At 40.3% G+C, this 22,014-nt stretch overlaps 2 protein-coding genes across 6 annotated transcripts in view; one reads left to right on the top strand and one right to left on the bottom strand.

The window, feature by feature from the left end:
* The window catches only part of LOC129725151 (uncharacterized), a 28,086-nt gene extending 6,859 nt beyond the window's left edge, over window positions 1-21,227 (bottom strand). The window contains exons 1-2 of one of the 5 annotated variants that reach the window (XM_055680638.1): window positions 20,833-21,227; window positions 11,237-11,823 (exon numbers count right to left, since the gene is read on the bottom strand). In XM_055680638.1, coding sequence (XP_055536613.1) covers window positions 11,237-11,629 — 393 coding nt within the window. In that variant the 5' untranslated portion in view covers window positions 11,630-11,823; window positions 20,833-21,227. Of the gene's footprint in view, window positions 1-11,236; window positions 12,186-20,832 lie in introns of all 5 variants that reach the window. The other 4 variants (XM_055680636.1, XM_055680635.1, XM_055680639.1 and 1 more) reach the window with 4 other exon arrangements.
* On the top strand, window positions 14,469-15,191 carry LOC129720563 (tigger transposable element-derived protein 2-like). The gene is made up of 2 exons (XM_055672042.1): window positions 14,469-14,764; window positions 14,846-15,191. Exons 1-2 carry the CDS (start codon window positions 14,469-14,471, stop codon window positions 15,189-15,191), a joined length of 642 nt encoding a protein of 213 aa, XP_055528017.1.
* Window positions 21,228-22,014: the final 787 nt, after the last annotated feature.

Raw genomic sequence — 22,014 nt, 5'->3', positions numbered from 1 at the left:
CTGCTGGGAGTGAAAGTTCCACAGGAACCATTGCATCTTTGCTGGACAGGTGATGTGACGAGAGTGGAAGAACAATCACAGCGCATTCAACTGAGTGTTGCCGGAGAAAGTATGAAAAAACAATATACTTTGTCGAACGTACGAACAGTTAAACAACTTAAATTGCCGAGCCAAACATTAGAATATACAAATATCTGTCATATGCATCCGTACCTTAAAGGGTTGCCCATAAAAAGCTACTCCGATATCAGACCAAAGCTCATTATTGGAGTCGATAATGTGACACTAATCAGTACGCTGAAGATAAGAGAGGGAGGTAGTGGAGGTCTCATAGCCGCTAAAACGAGGTTGGGTTGGAGCATTTACGGTCGGCATTTGGGTTCCAGAGATCAAGAACATCTGCACCTCCACACGGTACAAAATAATGAAGTTCTTGACAACACAATGCTGCATGATCTAATGAAACAATTTTTCCGCATCGAAGATTCGTGTATCACATCCAAACCAGAATCAGAAGATAATAAAAGAGCAGTTCAAATTCTACAAAAAACAACGGTTCGTGTCCCAACCGGGTTTGAAGTAGGACTGTTGTGGAAGAAAGATGAATATAATTTACCCAACACCTATTCCTTAGCACTCCGGCGTTTAGAATGCCTAGAAAAACGCTTATCGCGGAATCAAGACTTGTACACTAAGGTGAAAGAATTGGTTAAAAGTTACATAGCAAAAGGCTATGCACATCGCGCGTCCAACAGTGAAAAAAATTCAGTTAACCAGCATCACACCTGGTACCTACCACTAGGGGTTGTTCAAAATCCCAAGAAACCCTATAAAATAAGATTAATTTGGGATGCGGCAGCAACTGTTGAAGGACTATGTTTCAACGATCTTTTACTTAAAGGTCCCGATTTAATGGTCTCGCTAATAGGCGTGCTGATAAGGTTCAGAGAGAGAAGTATAGCGATTGGTGGAGATCTGCGAGAAATGTTTCACCAAATCGCTATTAGAGCAGAAGATAAACAATTTTTGCGTTTCCTTTGGCGTGACAATCCCGAAGATCCTCCGCAGGTCTACGTCATGGACGTGGCGATATTTGGAGCATCCTGTTCTCCCTGTATAGCACAGTTCGTAAAGAACAAAAATGCGGAAGAGTTTTCTCAAGAGTATCCACGAGCCGCGAAGGCAATAATTGACAACCACTATGTCGACGACTATCTCGATAGCGTTGACACGATAGCCGAGGCAATTGAGTTGATGGAGCAGGTGAAATATATTCACGCCAACGGAGGATTTGAGCTTTGCCAGCTAGTATCAAATTCAACCGAAGTGTTACGTAACCTTGGAGTTGTTCAGGATATATCGATCAAAAATTTGAACTTTGATTCGGAGTCGGAAAGAGTTTTGGGAATGTTTTGGATTCCCAGTAGCGATGTATTTACGTTCACATCCCCATCAAAAGCAGAAATTTCCGGTTCAGATAACCAGTTAGAAATCCCGACAAAAAGGCAAGTACTGCGGATTATTATGAGTGTTTTCGACCCGTTAGGATTATTATCGCACTATATAATCCACGGAAAAATTCTGATGCAACATATCTGGCGAGCTGGCACAAATTGGGACGAATTAATTCCAGAACATTTGCTCGATAGTTGGGCAGCATGGCGAGGGTACCTGAAACATTTGAACGAAATAGAAATTCCGCGATGTCTTTTGGGCTGCACTCGAATGGAAAAAACGAAGCAATCAGAACTTCACGCATTCGTAGATGCGAGCCGACAAGCATACGCGTGCTCTATCTATCTTCGGACACTAGGCGAAAGTGGAGTTCAGTGTTCCCTCATCATAGCTAAAAGTAAAGTCACTCCCTTGAAACCCGTGTCAATACCAAGATTGGAGCTACAGGCAGCATTTATTGGAGCCCGCTTGATGGAGCATGTATGTCAGCATCTGACGCTTCCAACTACTCGAAGAGTATTTTGGTCGGATTCATCCACAGTACTTTCTTGGTTAAATTCCGATACATTCAACTACCATCAATACGTAGCATTTCGTATTGGAGAAATTCTCTCCAGTTCCAAGATTGATGAATGGAGGTATGTTCCATCAAAACAAAATATAGCAGATGATGCTACAAAGTGGAAAGCTGGTCCCGATCTCAGCAAAACAAGTCTCTGGTTCAATGGACCCAATTTCCTTCACCTGCCTGAGTCGGAATGGCCAGTTCAAAGGAAGCCACAAGAAACTGCTGAAGAACAAGTACAGTACTTGTATCATCATCGGCAGGAGTTACACGATCCAATCATCAAGGTGAACCGTATCTCCAGCTGGCATCGCTTGCAACGAACAGCAGCATACGTGTGCAAAGCGACGAAACTCTTCAAGAAAGACAGCGAGAGTATCAACCATCGAGGAATGTTGACTTCAGACGAATTTAAAGCAGCCGAAAATTTGCTATGGCGACAAATGCAGATGGAGGCGTACCCGAGAGAGTATATACGTCTAAATACAGAAAATGTGCCAGAGAATGAATCGATATTGGACAAATCAAGCCAACTATATAAACTTTCGCCATTTATGGATTCGTCGGGTGTCATCAGAATGGGCAGTCGTATTGGGGCTGCCCCATACGTCCCGTATGAAGCTAAGTATCCCATCATATTATCGAAGGAGCATCCGATTACCTTTCTTCTCACAAACAGTTATCACCAACGTCTCCTTCACGCCAACAATGAAACGGTTGTCAACGAGATAAGGCAAAAATTCTACATTCCTGCTTTACGCCGGCTGGTGAAAAAAGTTGCTGGGGCATGCCAAAAATGTAAAAACGCGAAAGCAGTTCCCCGGATCCCCAGGATGGCAGCATTACCGAGAGCACGGCTGACTCCATTTATAAAACCGTTTTCGTACATTGGGGTCGATTACTTCGGTCCGATGTTGATAAAAGTGGGCAAAAGCCAAGTCAAACGTTGGGTGGCTTTGTTCACCTGCTTGACTATCCGAGCTGTACATATGGAGGTCGTACACACTTTATCGACGCAATCGTGCATAATGGCATTCCGACGATTCGTGGCACGACGCGGCGCGCCAGTTGAAGTGTACAGTGATAACGGCACCTGTTTCGTCGGAGCAAATCGACAATTAAAAATTGAAATCAAGCAAATCAATGAAAACTGCGCTGCAACATTCACAAACGCACGCACAAAATGGATTTTCAATCCACCTGCAGCACCGCACATGGGCGGACTGTGGGAACGAATGGTACGATCGGTGAAAACTTCTATGCTTGCTATTGGAAATGGACTGCGGCACCCAAACGAAGAAACATTTGAAACCATTGTTCTTGAAGCCGAAGCAGTCGTAAATTCACGCCCGCTAACATATATCGCCCTCGATTCGGCGGATCAAGAGGCTCTTACGCCGAACCACTTCTTGCTGTATGGAACGCAGGGAGTAAACCAGCCAGCAGTACAACCAACAAACTATCGCAGCGTTTTGAGGGATAGTTGGAAGTTAGCTCAGTGGATGATTGACGAATTCTGGCGCCGTTGGACTAAAGAGTACCTTCCGGTTATAGCCAGACGCTCTAAATGGTTCGAACCGGTTAAGCCACTTCAGGTGGGAGATATTGTTGTCGTGGCGGACGATACGACGAGAAATCGATGGTGCAGGGGAAGGATTACGGAGGTTTTCACAGGCACAGATGGCCAAGTCAGGAAAGCCAATGTTCAAACAGCAACAGGTATCATCTTACGCCCAACTGCGAAGCTAGCAATCTTAGATGTCCAGACAAGTTCCGGGTCACACGGGTCGGGGAATGTTGCGACAACCCCCTGGTTGTCTTCGAATGATAGTGCTCCCGGCACTTTCCTCGGCGTAAGTGACAGACCAAGCCAGTAACACCAACCGTTGAAACAAAATTGATCACACCCGCACTTTTCGATTACCCAACCACGCGCAGAAGTTAGTTTAATTATTAGTTAGATAAAATTGATACGTTATGGTTCTAAAAATTAATAAATGAAATTGAATAGAACACTAGCATAAATATAAAGGTTAATTGTGCCCAAGGAGTATTTGGCCATCAATAAATTGTCACTCGTAAGCCAAATATAATAAATATAATATAATTGTAACTTAACCTAAAATAAATTATAATTTAGATTCATCGTTTTCATAAAAACCGATCAGGATAATTGCTGTTAAAAACACACCGTAATTACACTAAAATGTGAGTACTTAATTAGTTAGCCTTGCAAGCTCGAAATGAATTTGAATAAATTGCAGCTTTGAAGCTGTAAGTAACAGCTAGCAGAATTTGGTGTCCAATCAATTATCGCAACAGGCTGTGTGACCTAACTGCTTTGGTAATGCATAACCCGCGGTACAAACAGGCGTACAGGTAGACGAACCCTGTCCAAAAGGACGTATAGACTGTCCCAGAAAAAAGGCCACTTTTTTCTAATGCTGTCATTCGCACATACATTTTTATTCGGGTCGTCTGTCTGCTCCATCTCAATGTTTACACTTAAACGTCAACGGAACTAAACTCACTGTAAAGTTTCATGCACGTATCGAAATATGAGAAAGATTTCCGTCGAGAAACGACGTAATTGTTACCACAGATTCGCCAACAAGACACTTCTATAATATTCTGGTCCGACCTTTTTTTTATGTAAGATTTGGACCACTGCGACTATTGTTTTGATCTTTTGTGGTATGCCTCTTTTTAAGTCTGGGAACCCAAGGTTGTGTCATTACGCTAAGTTGGCCATGGACTAGTACAAATCGAAAAACGTAATAATTGTTCCCAAGGACATGAATCCCCCAAACTGTCCTGAAAATCGGCCTATAGAATAATTTTGGGCTCTGGTCAAGAGGTATCTCAGCCAGCAAGTTCAGTCAGCAGATACCGTGTAAAAAATCAAATGAGGTTGAACAAGAGCGTCTGCAATCGTTGCTAAACAGAATCTTATGAAAAACGTTAGAGAAGAAGTTCGAGAACTTATTTATAAATGAAAAAGTCATCGAAAACCTTTTATGAACTGCTGATAAACAATGTTCAGAAACTTTGTGGAAGAGGAAAAGTTAACATGAATAAAAAAAACTTATTTTTTAACGAACTGATGGTGCTCTTTCTTTCTGGGGGTCTATAGGGCGGCAGTGCGGATTCGGCAAATGTCACTCGAAAAGAATCAGGAAAAAATATTTCATCTTCCCTTCTTCGATGGATACTGAGTGCAATTGCTTGCAATCCAGTATCTTTACATTATGCATCAAGGAGTTTTCAAAACAGCCTACCTCGTGACGCAAAATGTCATCGACTATTAGATTCCATTCAGTAACCATACCGTCGATCTCAACATTCTTGGCAGAGATGTACACGTGATGGACTCTCGTGAAGAAACAAAAATTGTCCCAGTTTCAATATCTTTTTTTAATTAACATTTTTTATTTGGCTGAAACTTTGCATTGACGTTTCCATAGACAAAAGATGTCATTTTGTGCTATTGGTTTAATTTTTGGAACACGACTCATTTTTGAGAAGCTATTGAAAAATGCTATTTTGAGAAGGTATTGATTATTACAACTATTTTTAGGGCCAAAACGGTTCATTTGTTCGGTGTGATGTCTTCGGCAAAGTTATAGAAAATAATTTTGTCTTTCATTCATATGCATTCATGAAAAAAATTATTTTGATTCTGAAAAAGAGTTAAAAGAAAAATTAAAAATTGATCATCTAAAAAAGCTCATGTTTAAAAAATCAAATTTTTCATTTATAAAAACTACAAAAGATTACCTAAACAATGAAATCGGTCCGATCATGGAGAAATCAAGAAAAAAAGTTATGATTTTTTGAAAAAAAAAACTTTCACAAGACACATTTTTTTATGAAAGGACAAAAGTATTATCTACAACTTTTCCAAAGAGACTATGCCAATCAAACAAACCGTTTCGACTGTAAAATATTTTTAATTCCTCATAGTGAGCTCTATTGGAAATTAAAAATATTTCTACAGCCAAAACGGTTTAAATGATTGGCATAGTGTTTTCGGCAAAGTTGTAGAACAATTTTTCCCTTCTAAGAAAAATATGCCCCTTGAAAAAATATATCAACTTTTTTGCCTTTCTCTAAGAAAGGTATAGCAATCACTGCAAAAACTAAAGGTATGAAAGTGCTCCAGCTCGATTTGACGAGCTGAGCATTTTCTGAATGTATGTATGTATGTGTGTGTGTGCATGTTCAACTTTTTTTTCACTCACTTTTCTCAGAGATGGCTGGACCGATTTTCATGAAATTAATTGCAAATGAAAGGTCTAGTCGCCCCATAGGTTGCTATTGAATTTCATTGTAATCGGATTTTTGGTTTAGAGGTCATGTATCAAAATGTAAAAATCACGAAACATCAATATCTCAGAAACTACACAACCGATTTTAACAAAACCGATGTCTAATAAACGGGCTATCTCCAGAACTCTTAACTTATAAATTTCATAATGATTGAACATATGGTCCAAAAGTTATGTGAAGAAATGTTTTCTAGAGTCTGTTTAAACTCACTCATTTTTCTCAGAGATGGCTGAACCGATTTTCACAAAATTAGTCTCAAATGAAAGGCCTAGTTGTCCCATAGGTTGCTATTGAATTTCATTGTAGTCGGTTAGTAACTTTGTCCGTTATTTTAAAAAATGTCAAATCACGTTATAAAAGCAAAGCATATACCAAAGACTGCTTAAACTCACTCACTTTTCTCAAAAATGGCTAGACCGGTTTTCACGAAATTAGTTGAAAATGAAAGATCTAGTGGTCTGTAAATTTTATTGTAATCGGATTTTTAGTTTAGGCACCGTGTTTCAAAATGTAAAAATCACGAAATTTCATTATCTCAGCAACTACACAACCAATTTAAACAACTAACTAGTGCCAAATGAACGGGATGTCTTGAAAATCCTTAACTAATGATTAAACATGTGTTTCAAAAGTTTTTAAAAGAAACGTGTTCCGGAGGCTTTGAAACTCACTCATTTTCTTAAAATAAGCTGAATCAATTTTTTCAAAATTATATATACACGATATGTATAAAAGAAGGAAATCACGTTTTGAAAAGAAACATATTCCAAAGACTGCTTGAGCTCATTCAATTTTTGCAGAATGTTTGGACAGATTTTCACTAAACTGGTCTCAAATAAAAGATCTAGTTGCGCAGTGGATTTTTCGCGTGATGTATTTGAAAAATATTTATTTCATGGTACTTGCATGTGTAAGTGTTATTGTATGCTCATATGTGTGTGAATGCTAGGTTTTGAATGTTCGATATAGTTGTGCTGTTGGCTACCAGAAATTCGTTATTTAAAGTGGAGAATAAATCCAGCAGAATTTCTCAGGGTGTATTTTTTTTAAATTGGAGTGTTGTGTAATTCTATTTTAACAAATAATAAGTTCAAATGAGAAAGGCTGGGTTTCACCGCTAGGTGAATTAATTTGGGTTTAACTTTTTTTCCTGATTGTTCCATGATCTAGACCTGTTGCATTGTTTAGGTAATCTTTTGTAGTTTTTTTAAGAAAATAAATTTTTAAAAAATTAGCTTTTTTGGATAATCAATTTTAATTTTTAACGTTTTTCCGGAAAAAAATAATTTTTTTTGGAGTGTATATTTTTTTTGGAAAGACAAAATTATTTTCTGCAACTTTGCCCAAGACATCACACCGATCGAATGAACCGTTTTAGCGGTGAAAATATTTGTAATCATCAATACCTTCGCAAAATGGCATTTTTCAATAGCTTCTTAAAAATGAGTCGTGTTCCAAAAAATTAAACCAATAGCACAAAATGGCACCTTTTGCCTATAGAAATGTCTATGCAAAGTTTCAACGAAATCAAAATTGGTCGATTAAATTGGTTGCTTGTTTCTTGTGGAATTGCTCAATAGCGTTCGCTTGCTTCAGACTATTCAAGACAACTTGCAGTTTGTTCGTCCTAATCACAAAGATTACGGCCGAAAACAGCTCTTTGCCAATTTGGATGATACTCAATGGCTTCTTTGTGAGTGGGAAGAGAACAACGTAGGGACCTTTAGTGGCATCTGGGTAAGCTTCGACTCTGGACTAGGTACAGGGGAGGAAGGTGAGGAGCTGGGGGGTGAGCTTTTAATCTCTTCCTCATTTGTTTCAACATCGATGAGAAGTTCCATCCCCATATCAACCCTTTTTAGCGACGCTAACAATAATTATTCTTATTTCACGGAAGACCAAGTAACAGAAACTACGAGCAGAGAAGTCAGTGAAAAATGTACTCATTACTTGGAACTTTTAGTTAAAATGCCGCAGAAATAATTTTTTGCCAATCGTCATTTTCTCATTTCATTGGAAGAAAACGGCAGCTAAAGCGCATCGAGAGTTGAAAAACGGAAATTTAAGAAAGACGATTATGAAAATATTGCTCTAAGTGAAACAATGTGCCGTGATTGGTAACATTGTATCAAAGACATTATTTAAGGGGTAATATCTACCAAATGCTCAAAAAACAAGGCTTTTTTCATGATTTTTTTTAAAGAACATTTGAGATGTAAGGTATATAAATAATTTATCATTGGATTGAGCAACTCTTGCAGAATAGAAAAAATATTTTTATTGCTACTTTTGTCACAAAATGGCGGCTGTGCAGCGATTGCCGTGAACCGCTTTTTTTTAAGTTGTTCCGCGGCGAGCAGTAGAAGTCGTGCCCAGCTCCACCTATAACCAAAACAAAAAAAAATTCATTATCTACATAAGTGTCGCTAGTGAAGTACACATGGTTATATTTTTAGAATTTTTCTCCGCAAATGGCAACGGTTTGAAAAAAAAGTTCTTTTTCGACAAAAAAAATCGACTTTAATTGTTTATAACTTTTATTGTTGTTAATCAATCGCTGAAATCGCGTTTACTTCACTAGATAATCTAATGAAGAGATACAGTTAAAATTCCAAGTCAATCAGAACTTTTTCACTTCTACTGCTCGCCGATTTTGAAAATATGGTTTTGAGAAAAACGCGTTTAAAGTTTCAAAATTCTATAAATCTTAAGAATCGTAATAATGAAGCCCCTAATAATCTTTTAACCTTCAGTCAGCTATCCCTGTGCCGTAAAGTTGTCCTTCCTGGGCTTTATCTTCCTCTTCTTCCTTTTTTTATCTGATCTAAGGCTGCGCCTACCCTCTTTCGCGGTTTCAGACATGCGACGCTCAGTGACTTTGACGCGGTTGGCGTCCGATCCCACGCAAAACTAAAACTTGTCACTCATATTTAATTACTTTTGAGTATAACTCACAGTTGAAAAGTATAAAAAATTCGACGTTGGAGCATAAAAGTTGTTCTTGGGCGATGCAGATTTTGATTCTAGGATAGTTTTAGCATGCTTTGAGCCAATAAAAAAAATGACAAGAAAGAAATTTTTTTGGTAGGTAATATCTAAGTTAATTAGGACGAGATGAAAGGTCAAAAACTTTCAAAGACGCCAAATCGGAGGAATTGTTCTTAAAAGACTACCCGATCAAAAACCCGATTTAAAAACAAGAAACTTGTGTTTTTTATGATTCGAAGCCAAGGGAGGTTGAACGTCGCTTTTTAGACTATGAACAACTGCTGCAGCGGCAAAGAAGGAGGGGTTTCCTCATCGCATCGTGACGGTGATGAAAAATACTTAAATTCCAGTAACTCAAAGAACGACTTTCCTCGTGGAAACTACCCGGTCATGCTTCTAACTTATCGGCTCGGCTGAATACACACGCTGCGAAGGTTATGTTGTGTGTATTTGGTGTGATCCGGTCAGTGTTAGTTTGAGCTGTTGAAACCGAACGAAATATTAAACCCAGTACAAAAAGTGATTCTACTGCATGACAACGCTCGGCCTCATACTGCCAAATTCGTTCAAACTTACATAGCAATGATTAAATGGCAATTCCTACTTCTGGTGAAGCCATACCTTCCGATACTTATTTATTCCATTTGATAGCACATGGTCTGGTTGATCAAGAGTTCTGCTCATATGAAGAGCGATTATCGAACTCTTTCATCGTAACGGTATTCGATCTCTGTCAGGAAAGACGGTAGTTAGGAAAGTGGTAGCTAGCGATGGGCAATATTTTATTAATTTGCAGGTAACGAACTGCACAAAATTGAGCTGTTTTTTACTGGATAAAACAGTGAGAGATTGGTTGCACATTTAATTAATAATTTACGGTTCCTTGAAGAGCCTATTTTTAACAAAAAGGAACAACTGATGTCTATTATACATAAAAGTTTATTTTCGCGAACTAGAAACTTCGTTGTTTCAATTTACCAGTATTTTGGTTATACTAGACTAATAAATACGATGACTATAATTTACTCATTTGAAATCGTTTGAAATGGGTCTGCTATCTCCTTAAAAGATGACAGTCAGAAGTTTCCCAAACTTAATTGCAATCCTAATATATCATAAATCGCAACATAATATTCATAATGGTACATTATAAATACCAGACGCTAAAAGAATTTGAATGGTTAATATTCTGTACGCGTCTGCAGAACCAGTTATGATCTGCGGTCATATAAACCAACAGAAATCTGAACTAACACATGTTATAAGGGAATACAGAACAACTAAAAACAAAATATGTAACATAACATTTTAAATCGAAACAGTTTCATTGATAAAGGCTCTTTGATTTTTGGAGAAAAAATTAGATTTATAGAATACTTAAAATAGCGCTATCTTCCATATTGACTTTGTTCAACTGTGTTTTTCAAATATTTTGGGTGCCGACGTATTATTTTCTCGCTAATCCTTACATAACTCTTTTGGTTGTAAAACTTCCCTCACCTGACTGGATGATAAAATTACAGAAACACGAATGAGTGTTTCAAATCCAAACGTTAATAGCACTAATTCAAAGAACTAATAACAAAAAATAATATAATTTTGGCCACGGAATTGTAATATCACGGATGAGTAATATCAGTTTAATCATCGCTTTTCATCCGTCGCTGCTTTGATAGACAGTGATAATTCCGATTGTGCTGAAATAGTTGCATATCGTGAGTTCCCTATTACCGGTATCGTGATTCACTCATGAAATATTTCCCCTTGATCATGCCCCCTGTGCTACCGCTCTTTCTCACGGTCAAAGTTTCATATCTTTTTTTGCCTTTATCACACAAACTCACACTTATCGGATTCCTACGTGTGCGCCGAAGCGCCCGACTGCAACTTTTAACTTACCGGAAAATGGGAGCAGTTTGGCATTTTATTGTCTCCAGCTGTGCCGCCATCCAAATCCAGCGGAGGCTCAGGCTTTTCACTTTTAGTCACAACAATTGTTGCAGTCGATGTTGTTGCTGTTTTTAGTGTTGTGGTTGTTGTCACTGGAGCCGATGGCGTTGTTTTAGCAGCAGTACTAGTAACCGGCGATGGCACCTCTGTACTCGCATCCGGTGTCGTGGACATTTCCTCCATATTAGACGGCACTTGTTTGGGCGATTCTATGCTGTTTTCAACCCAACTAACCGTGCCGTTCGTCGCTGGTTCGGTACCGTTATTAGCAAGTGCAATCACAACCGCAAATTTCACCAGCAGCAACACTAGCAACCGGTTAATCCGAACACGTGAATGCATTTTGAAATCACTACCGACAAGGCCGAAAATGACTGCACCACTTACTAAGGCGTAACACGCCCTTACCGCTACTGCGGCGATAGCCGAATGCTTTGCACCTCTGCCTGCGACTCACTGTGTGCCGATGTTCGATTGTCAACAAGCGCCTCAATTCCGTGCAATTAAGTCACACACAAACACATTTATTGTTTCACCTATAAACCGCCCCGTTTGCATCGGTAAATTAATGTTAAGCCGGTGCGCATAGGCTGTGTAAGATCAGACGGCGACGGCGGCGGCGTAACGTTTCCCAGCTGTGACGACAATGACGACGACGGCAACGCCGACGGCGACGACGACGATGATGAGGAACAAACACCAACAGCCACAGCCCGCTTAACCTGTGTACTCAACTCAGTCAGTTCTAGTCCAGATCCGGGGAGGCTTGTGTAGTAGTTTGCGCGCCTTCAGGTCCCCATCGTCGTTCGTGCCATCGTCGCAATCACAATGCTGCTGGTAGTCGTCGTAGCCATTCATAACGGGGCCGTAGAAATCGTCAGGCAGGCAGAAGAGTTACCTTCCGAAACAAGAATTAAAATGCATACTATCAAACAGGTAGATACAAATCGCGATAGGTTGGTTCAGTCGGACCTTGGTTTTGTTATTCATAATTGTTTCTTAGCGATATAAATTATGGTCGATATTCCAACACGTTTCTTATAAGCAACAATGTTTACTTAGAAGAATACATTGTTTACTTTTTTACTAAATTCAGTAAAAATTTCGCTATTCCGGTAATCAACATTCGTGGGTGCCTGAATCGCCAATTAGCGACTCTAACTATATTAACTTGGCGAAAATTTGGTCTTCGAAACGCTAAACTTTAATTCGCTGAATTTGCAGGGTTCAAGGAAAAATTTCGAAACAATCCAGTCAGGTGTAAATTACCTGTACTCTCAAGTTTTTTTTACGAAAGTGCTTGGCACATATAAAAAATACAATAAGAGTTGCTTTTCAGCGAATTCAGAACATATTCGCATTTTTTGTTTGCGCACATAGAGAAATGTATTCGAAATTACCAGATCATAAAGAAACTGTTGTACAATGGTGGTTTACAGGTGGTTACCGTACAAAATCAAATCAATTGGAAAATTCATCGTGGGGCAAAAGAGATGTATGTTCTCTATCTTTCAAAATTACTATGTTTCCTTACAAAAATTATCAAAGAGAAACTAGCTAGAAGCCAGTCCAGTGACAGTTTTTCATACAAAAAAAAATTAAAAATATATATGACACCCAGGCTTTCGAATACTCTCTCTTCAATTATTTTCCATTGATGAAAAAATATTTCAGGGTGATCAAGTTAGCGAATAAAAAAAAAAGCAATCCTCCGTTGGGGAATCCTGCTTTGTACCCAATGTCCTACTGTGCTGTTTCGCAGCATTAATTCTAGGTTTACTTTTATATAGTTATGTGCTCATTGCGAACAGAGGCAGAAAAAATTGTTGAAAAAATGCCAATACGGCCTATCTGCTTTGAGCGATTTTTCGATCGATCGGTATCTTTCAACCACCACGGCTTATTAAACACGCTTCGGAGATTCTAATTTAGCTTTTTAAATGAAAACCACGTTGGGAATAGTTACTATAGCTGAACCATTAAACGAATGAAAAGTCACTCAAGAAAATCGATTGAGGCAGATAGGCCTTTTTGACATGTTGCTCTACAATTGATCAGAGTAACATCTGATTAACAATTTGTGCCGGTCGGATGAATTCGCTCTACTCACAAGGGTGCAGTGTTATTTCTTGCTTTGCCAGCTTCTGTGCTAATCATGAGGCATTGTAATCTCTAAGGGGCCGTTCCTAAACCACGTGGTCATATTTTGATCACTTTTTATACCCCCCGTCCCTCCCCGTGGTCTTTCGTGGTCTTTTGGTCACCCCCCCCCCTTTCCGACTTTAACCACGTGGTCTTTTCATTTGTCAAGTGCCATAAATGCACTTTTCTCCATGGTATGTAAATTGTTAATTTTTGGTATTAAATTTCTAGTTCATTCTATATTTCGGAGTAAAAGATGCAAAAGCTTCATTCTTGACTTGGTGGCAAAAATAAATTATAAGTCAGGAAAAAAGACCACGTGGTCATTTCGTTAACCCCCCCCCCCACTCCCACGCGTGGTCTTTCGTGGTCTTTTGACAAACCCCCCCCCCGTCCCCCTCTTTATGACCACGTGGTTTAGGAACGACCCCTAAAGATTGTTTGGTTTGGCAGGCGAAAAAGAAGGAAGGAAATATTTTTGCTTTAATCATTGTGTTGTTGATAATTACGCGCTCTTCAAATCTTTTTAACCACCGTCAATGCGAATACAGTTTTTTTTTAACACGGTTTTATTTCACACGGTTCTTTTTATACGAAATACAGTGCTATTTTTTGCATTGTATTTATAAAAGTCCGTGGTTGTGAAAATGGCTAGCTTTGATGCTTTTTTCTTAAGAGCTGTATCAGCTCAAATGAAAATATGAGTTGACTGCATATGCAGCACGTATTTACTAAATACTGGTACAGTCGAATTTCGTTCGTTGCACTAAACTCGTAGCCCAACCAAATATCCCAAATTTTTAATGCCGATGAGTCTGCCTTGTTTTTAAAGCTCCTTGCAACACGCTCCGTCGTTACTTGCAATGAAACTGTGGCAAGTGGACGAAAGCAAAACAAAACAAGGTACACGTTTATGCCTTGCGCCAACGTAGACGGTTCTTTGAACCTTCCGTTGTATTTCATTATAACTGCTGCTAAACCGCGAGGAATCAACACCGAAGAACTTTCTGTGTCATATGTTCATTCTAAGAAGGCTTGGATGACCAGACAACTGTTCCGTCAATGGTTCTACTCGGAATTTGTACCCGCAGTTCGGAAATTTTCGACCGATAATGGGCTGGAACCAAAGGCATTGCTGGTTCTTGACAATTGCACCAGTCGTTATGATGTTGATGAACTTCTACAAAGCGACGATGGATTTATTCAAGTTATTTACCTTCCGCCGAATAAGAATGCAGAATGTCAGCCGATGGATCAAGCAGTGATAAATGCGATCAAGCGAAAATATAAGAGAAAGTTGATGCTTGCATTGATTCTCGAAAACGATCACTTGAGGTAATTTTGGATTATTTTAGCTGGGTTGCATAAATTAAAAAGGATATTTTATGAAAACAATCTTATATTTCTTTTCTCTAGCTTCGAAGAACGGTTGAAGAAGATTACTCTTCAAACGTGCATTTCATGGTTGGCTACTTCTTGGGAGGAAATCTCTGACAAAACCATACGTAGTTCGTGGAAGAAGCTACTCGACGGTTTGTCAGTTGATCTCGGTGAGGAAAATTCGACAGCAGACGATGACGATTTTAAAGCACTTGTGTCAAATATCGATAATCTGGCTGGAACAAAAACATCGAACCCGGATATTGATCTGTGGATCAATGACGAGATATACGACGCAGACCTTAACCCAGATTGGGTTACCAGTGAAGTGTTTACTGACGACGAAATTGTGTCATCGGTCCTCGATAAAGATCAATCGTAAGTGAACGAAAATTGGCTAGAAGTCACAACGGAGGTATCTAAGACCTTCAATGATTCTGATACAAATGCAGAAAATCCAGGTTTTGGCGATGCAATCAAATCTGTTGATTATTTGCTTCGCTACATGAAGCATGATCCTGCTGAAATCTGCCGCTTGAATGCTCTGCGATCAAAGATAATGGAAGCAGAATGGCTAAAACGTGCTTTTTGAAGAACTTTGCTTCTTTTTTTTGAATTTATTGTTGTTACATCGTTTAAATCGTATAAAATATATAGAGAATTTATGTTAATTAATTGTCGATTAAGTGTGACTTTCATTTCTAAATGATGTTCGCAAAGTAGATAAAATAATAAGATGCATAAGAAGCTGCTTGAGTAAAACCATTATTTTCCAATGCAACTGGTTGTATTAATTAATTTATTGCTTGGTTTGCCCGGGTTTTTCTTATAATCGTTTATCCATATTCGGTTGCTCGGTGTTCGAATGAATTTCACTTGCTGCATTCAAAACTGCATCCTCGAACCCCTCAAACGAAAATAAGTGCCGTCAGGAATAACGTTTGACTTCGATTTAGTTGGGCAGCCCAACGAACGGGAGCCCAACTAAAACGTAGCCCAACCAAACATAACCCAACGAGTGAAATTTGACTGTATCAAAAGCAATGTTTTACATACACATATTCTAACGAAGAGGAGTATTCAGAAGCCTGATGACACCTGCTAGGGTTGGGTCTTGAATCATTAAAGAATTAGAGAGATAATATTATAACTTGCGACATTTAGCGGCTGAAAATAAAAAAATAGGGCAAACTAGCCAGAAACAAAAAAAATAGCCAAAAAAAGGAAAGCAAGAGCATGTTCTATAAACTATCAGCGTCTTCAATTGGTGTTGTACATAAAATTATGTAACTCTATTCCTTATTAAAGAAGAGTGAAAAGGTTATCTGCACGTCGTATTCGGACATAAATTCGTTGCATACTGGACAATCTATGCATTTAATAATCAGTACCTAATTGCATCAAATTTGAGAAAAATCTGATTACAGTTTTGAAAACAAGTGGTTCCTGTACATACTGGTGATAAAACCGGACTGTTTGATTGTTTATCTTCTATTCATTTCATCATATTTTTTCATCTGATCAACAACGGTATCTGCAACTTTTTTCATCATTTCATGGAACTTCAAACAAAGAAAAATCAGTCAAAAGTTCATCAGGATTCTGCTTTCCTAAATAAGAGTTTGAACTAATATTTCTCGATAATGCTATTAACACACTACGAACAGTAGCAAAATAAAAGTCTGTTCGATTGGACGCCAATTAATAAAAATGTTTAATTAAAAAACTACATCATAGCTTTTCGATTAAGATTGAGCGGTAAATTTGTAAAACCCATTAGGGCGGTTGTATAAAATAATATAAAGCGATGAAGACAACAATGGAGTCGAACGGGGGTACCTAACCGTAAGCAGCAAGTCCGGAGAGCTGCAAGGTTACAGAGTCCTCTTTGACAAGCGAATGGTCATAGGTTCGACTCTCGTTCCATTCGTTGGCAAAAAGAACTTTAAGTATGGGGTTATTTTCAGGCTCTTCCACACAAAATCTTCTCTCCAGACTAAATAACCACTGGTCTAAAGCTTCGATTATATCATAGGTATACACGTTATACGCTGTTAGAGTTATAACTTGCAGGAGGACATGATAGAGCCGATAAGGAAGGAAGTAGGTTACTAAGTCTGAATAAGAAGACAAAAAGCACAAACGACACGGAGCAGGTTACTTCTCAATAAGTACCTAACACTGCAAAGGGTAAAAATAAAAACAAATTGTGCGAACAGCAAAAGCGTCCGGACAATGCCACAAAAGATCAAAAAACTATACTGGTCGCAGTGGGGTCCATACAAAAAAAAAGCTGCAGGTATGAACTATTGATCAACGCCTAAAAATCGTTGAGGCGCGTGAAGCTGAACGACGTGTTTTCGAAATCGCAACACTATTCGGTATTCCTCTAAGTACTGTGTCGACTATAATCAAGAACAAAGATAAATAACTCCAGGAGAAACGGACCCTGTTTCGAGAAACAGTACGGAAAATAGGAGATCCCACGCAGAGCTGCACGCTCCCACGAGTCGGCGCATGGCGACCGCAGAGGGCATGTATACGATTTGTGTGTCCACTGATAGCGATTATGGTAACTGGTCGCAGTGTTGAGGATATGAGTCGGTACACGTTTCTAAACCACGACGTAGGGCTAGCACCTGCATCGAGCTCTCTTAGTAAAGTCGAGTGACAATGACTTAAAACGGCGAGGTGGCAGACGGATGCAGGGGTCTTCGTGCCGTAAAACCTGGTAGGCCTTTCAGTACGTTCCGCACCTTTTGCCTGGTTGGAATCAGGCAGGAGAAGGATCAGATTGGGGATAGCTTGACTTAGGACTACCTGCCCTTTCATTGCGCCATTACCCTAGCCATGACCTCACTGTTTCGGCATAGGCCACACCAACCGAAGAGGGAAAAGTTGGTGCAAAGGCAAGTCCAAGCTCACGGACGAACGTAGAAACATATTGAACGACTGATACCAGAGTGCGGTTCGCTGAAACCTTGAGGAGGCCCGAGTATGCCTTCCAAATGCGTACAAACTGACGTGCTAACTTTCGCAGAGGTCAGAGGCAGTCTCCGGGGGACACGGCTCTCGCGAGCACCAAGAAATGGTTGATGCTAGGCCCAGAGGCTGGTTCGTGAACTGGGTCAATGAAAGAGAAAGGTGAAGCTACTAAAGAGAACAGTGAAGATTGATGAGTCTAAGTTCACTGAAGTCTTGAAGGCCATGAGAGGCGATGTCCAGCTCAAAGACCTGAGAGTGAATGTTTGGACAATCCGTCGGTATCATACCGGTGAAATGATCCTGAAACACCGTAAAAAAGCAAAGGGAAAGAGTTATACCTATAAAATGATAACCCAAAAGGGCTTGGCGAGGGTGTGCAAGTTCGAGCACTCACCAAGAGGTGACTGTCCAACTTTAGAACCAGGACGAAATCACGGAAAAGTGCGACATTGCACAAGCTTTCGTCAAGCAGTGCGGAGTGGTGGTAACTACTGAGGCCATTCACCTCCGTTAGGGCCCAGCAGAGACTCAGGTAGCCATCATACAGCTCCAACTAGAGGAGGGCAACAAAGCTCTGAAGATGGCCAGACTAAAGGACGACTGGTCTGTATGCCCCATGGGTATCCTCCAGCAGCCTGATGTCTGCTTCAGACGCTTCGAGAGCGGGCATAGATCCTAAGTTGTGCGACCGGTCTGAGCTTTGCAGAAGATGCGAATCAGCAGGCCATGTAGCGAGAGGTTGCAAGGACCCTACCAAGTGTTTTATATGTACCGGCAGACGGGACGATAAACACACCACGGGGGCCCTAAGTGCGTGGCAAGCAAACCGGTTACTACACCTCAGGCATGAGAGTGAATCAATTAAACCATAATCAATTTGCCATCGTATTGGACCCGTACCGCATCTCACCTAGAAACGCTAACTGGGTATCGGACAAGTCTGGTACGGCGGCCATATAGACAGCTTTCCGGTGCAGGAGAAGCTCCGCCGCGTAGGTCTATCGAAAGATTCACGCCGTCGGTTGTCGCAGGTGACTCCAAGTGGGGAACTCGCTGTACGAACCCGAGGGGCAAAGCTCAACTTGGATCTGGCAAACAGTTCGCGTCGTACCGTAATCGCATCTGCGAAAGCTAAGCTCAAGAGTGCAATTAAAGCAAGCAAACGGGTATGCTTCGACAGACTATGCGCTAGTGCCAACACGAGTTCCTAGGGTTGACGACTACGGGATCGTACGGAATCGGGACTAGACGGAATCCAGAATTTGGCCATTAAAACGACAATAAAGGTAGCCATCGGGTTGTTCGGGGCGGTCATGCAGAAATGCTTAGATGATTGCCTCTTCCCGGATAAGTGGAAGCGACAGAGACTGGTTCTGCTGCCGATGGCCGGGAAACCACCAGATGACCCATCAGCATATAGACCAATCTGTCTACTAGACACAGCGGGCAAGGTGCTTGAGAGGATTATCAGAAGGTGAAAACGGTCTATCAGGCAACCAGTTTAGTTTCCGCAAGGGTAGGTCTACGGTGGATGCTATTCCCTCTGTCATTAAGACAGGCGAGATAGCATTCCAACATAACAGGAGGGGCATCTGCTATTGCGCAATCGTCATGCTCCAGTTGGAACTCTATAACTCTTGCCGTACGGGATTACGGGTCGGTGTTGCTGTATAGGTTCATGGAAAACTACTTTCAGAATCGTATACTCGTTTACAACACAGATGTGGGTTAGAAATGAGTCCCAGTCACTGTAGGGCCCTGGGCCCAGTGCACTGGAATGCTATGTATGACTCTAGAACTCTAGAAGTCTATAAATCTAGAAGTCTATGGCGAAGCCATAAAAGCGGCAAGTTGAAAGTTCTACTTTTAATTAAAATCGTAGAATACTGGTTGGCGCTCCATGAAGCTGAAGCTGGCGCTCCACAAAACGGAGACCATTGTAGTAAACAACCGCAAATCGAAGCAGGAGGCGAAAATTAGTGCCGGTAGATGCACGACTGCCTCAAAGCGGTCTTTGAAACTTCTAGGTGTGATGGTCGACGACAAGCTCACCTTTGGCATTCACGCTGATTACGCCTGCAGGAATACTTCAACGGCGATAATATCACGTATGATGACTAATAGTTCAGCGGTGTACAAGCGCCCTACATTCATACTCAGGTATTGAGTACCAGTATGGTCTAAGGCGTGGTACTACCTGTTACAGAGGTAAACTGGAAAGCACCTACCTGTGCCTGAGAATTGCGAGCGCGTATCGCACGTTATACAAAGCAGAACAGAGCAAATATTCCATCTTCGATTTTTCGCACTCAGTGAATTTCGATTTGAGGCACCTTTTTCAGCGCCTCGATATTTTAGCCAAATTAACCAACTAATCGTCGGATCTATGAACCATTCTAAAACAAAATCACTACGGGCGACACGATCTAGGTGGCTTTACATACACAGGTAGCGAAGCACGCGCACATTACTAACAACCTGAGAAGCTCCAAATGAAGCAACGCGCTTGTTCGCTCCATATTCGTCGTTTTGACACAACCGGCATTAGGCTGGGTCTTCAAGGGAAAGGCCAACGAATGTCTTATATGAGCCGTAACCTTTAGTAGTCCAAAGCTCGGTTCACCTTAACCTGTGGCCTAGCGAATCAAATTTGATTAACAAAAGAAAGTGTTTTCTACGTTACTCTCGGGTGACTGAACTGCTAAGATCATAGCTATTAACGTAGACCGTAGACACAGGTCGTGATTTATTAATTGACACCGAGTAAATATATTTGTCAACCTAAAGTCTACGTCGGAGATAACAATCGAGAAAGCATGATGGCAATATGTGGATCACATTGATGGTTTCGTTTTGATAGCTTTGTTGATACACGTGCTCAACTCATACACTGTGTTCGCGCAACATGATATCGTAGCTTGTTTTATGTTATTTGCAAAATCGATTATTTGAAAAAGTCTTTAGTAATAATAAACATGAAATGATACACGGCACCGACTATAACGACTTCCAGTTGCTGTTAAACTAGTACGACGCACCATTTGACCTTACAACCCGGCTCATTTTCAACATTGTCAATTATGTTGTCCTCCAGTGCGCAGCACTGGATACATCATTTAATTACGAACTTTACTTTGACAATCGAGGTAACTTTAGGCACAGGCACTTGTTTATTTTTCTCTGTTTTTCACAATCAACGAACTACAATTACACTTACGTTCACTTATGTAATGCATTCAGATTCTCGGTTTGCCGCGCACTAAATGCAACCGCGACCGTGCATCGTGCGTTTCGCACGTCTGCCATCCTGTTGACACCTACTAGAGCGAATTTGAATATTCATGAACCGAACCGAAGTTCTAAGACCGGCCGAACAAAGATGTGACTGCTAATAATATTCCGCGCATGGGAAGCTCCGCTTTGTTACTACTGTAGCGCAACGCGAACCACATTCTAGCTTCTTCCTCGGGTGGGTTTTCGCTCTTCGTGTGGGGGGCCACACAAACTAAACGGCAACCTAAGTATAGATAAACCTCCAAAAAAAAAGAGCCACTTGGGAAGGTGTTGTTGTTTTTCTGTGAGCAAGTGTGGAATGATTAGCGAGCGGGGTGTTGTACATGTGCCACATATCATATCAGTGAGCGCGCAGGCGAGCCGAAAGATAACGCAAGTTTGGCATTTGATGCGGAACGCTGTTGGTGCGAGTGCCACCCGAACGGTTTTATTCTAATTGCGAATCTTTGGACTTGAATGTGTGGGTCGGTATCAGAGTGAATTAGAAACGAAAGATGTAACAGGTTTACCGCAAATTTGTCGATTTATGAATAGATAACTAGCTGTTGTAACGCATATCCTATCTATCGTACAAGATCAGAACAATATTAAATAATACACATGTCACCTTAACCCATTCCCTTGTTCAAAAATTGACCAATTTATTGTTGAAAAACTATAATTTGAAAAAAGGTGATACAATCAAAATTATCTACCTTATTGTTCTCTTATGAAAATATACTAAATATGAAAAGAATTATAAGAGATATGTTTTCATGGTATTAATTTTCAGGTAGGATTATTGATATATTTCACTATATGCTTGTGCGCTGATCACATCATCGGCGGCGGCATAGAAAACGCAAATCAACACATTACGAAAATATGATGAAATCTACACTTGCATTCTTCCATTCTGGCATTATTCATTCCTGCGGGTTCGGTCA

Source organism: Wyeomyia smithii, chromosome 2 (assembly GCF_029784165.1).
Source record: "Wyeomyia smithii strain HCP4-BCI-WySm-NY-G18 chromosome 2, ASM2978416v1, whole genome shotgun sequence".
Lineage (NCBI taxonomy): Eukaryota > Metazoa > Arthropoda > Insecta > Diptera > Culicidae > Wyeomyia > Wyeomyia smithii.
This window is presented reverse-complemented; position numbering and strand designations above follow the sequence as displayed.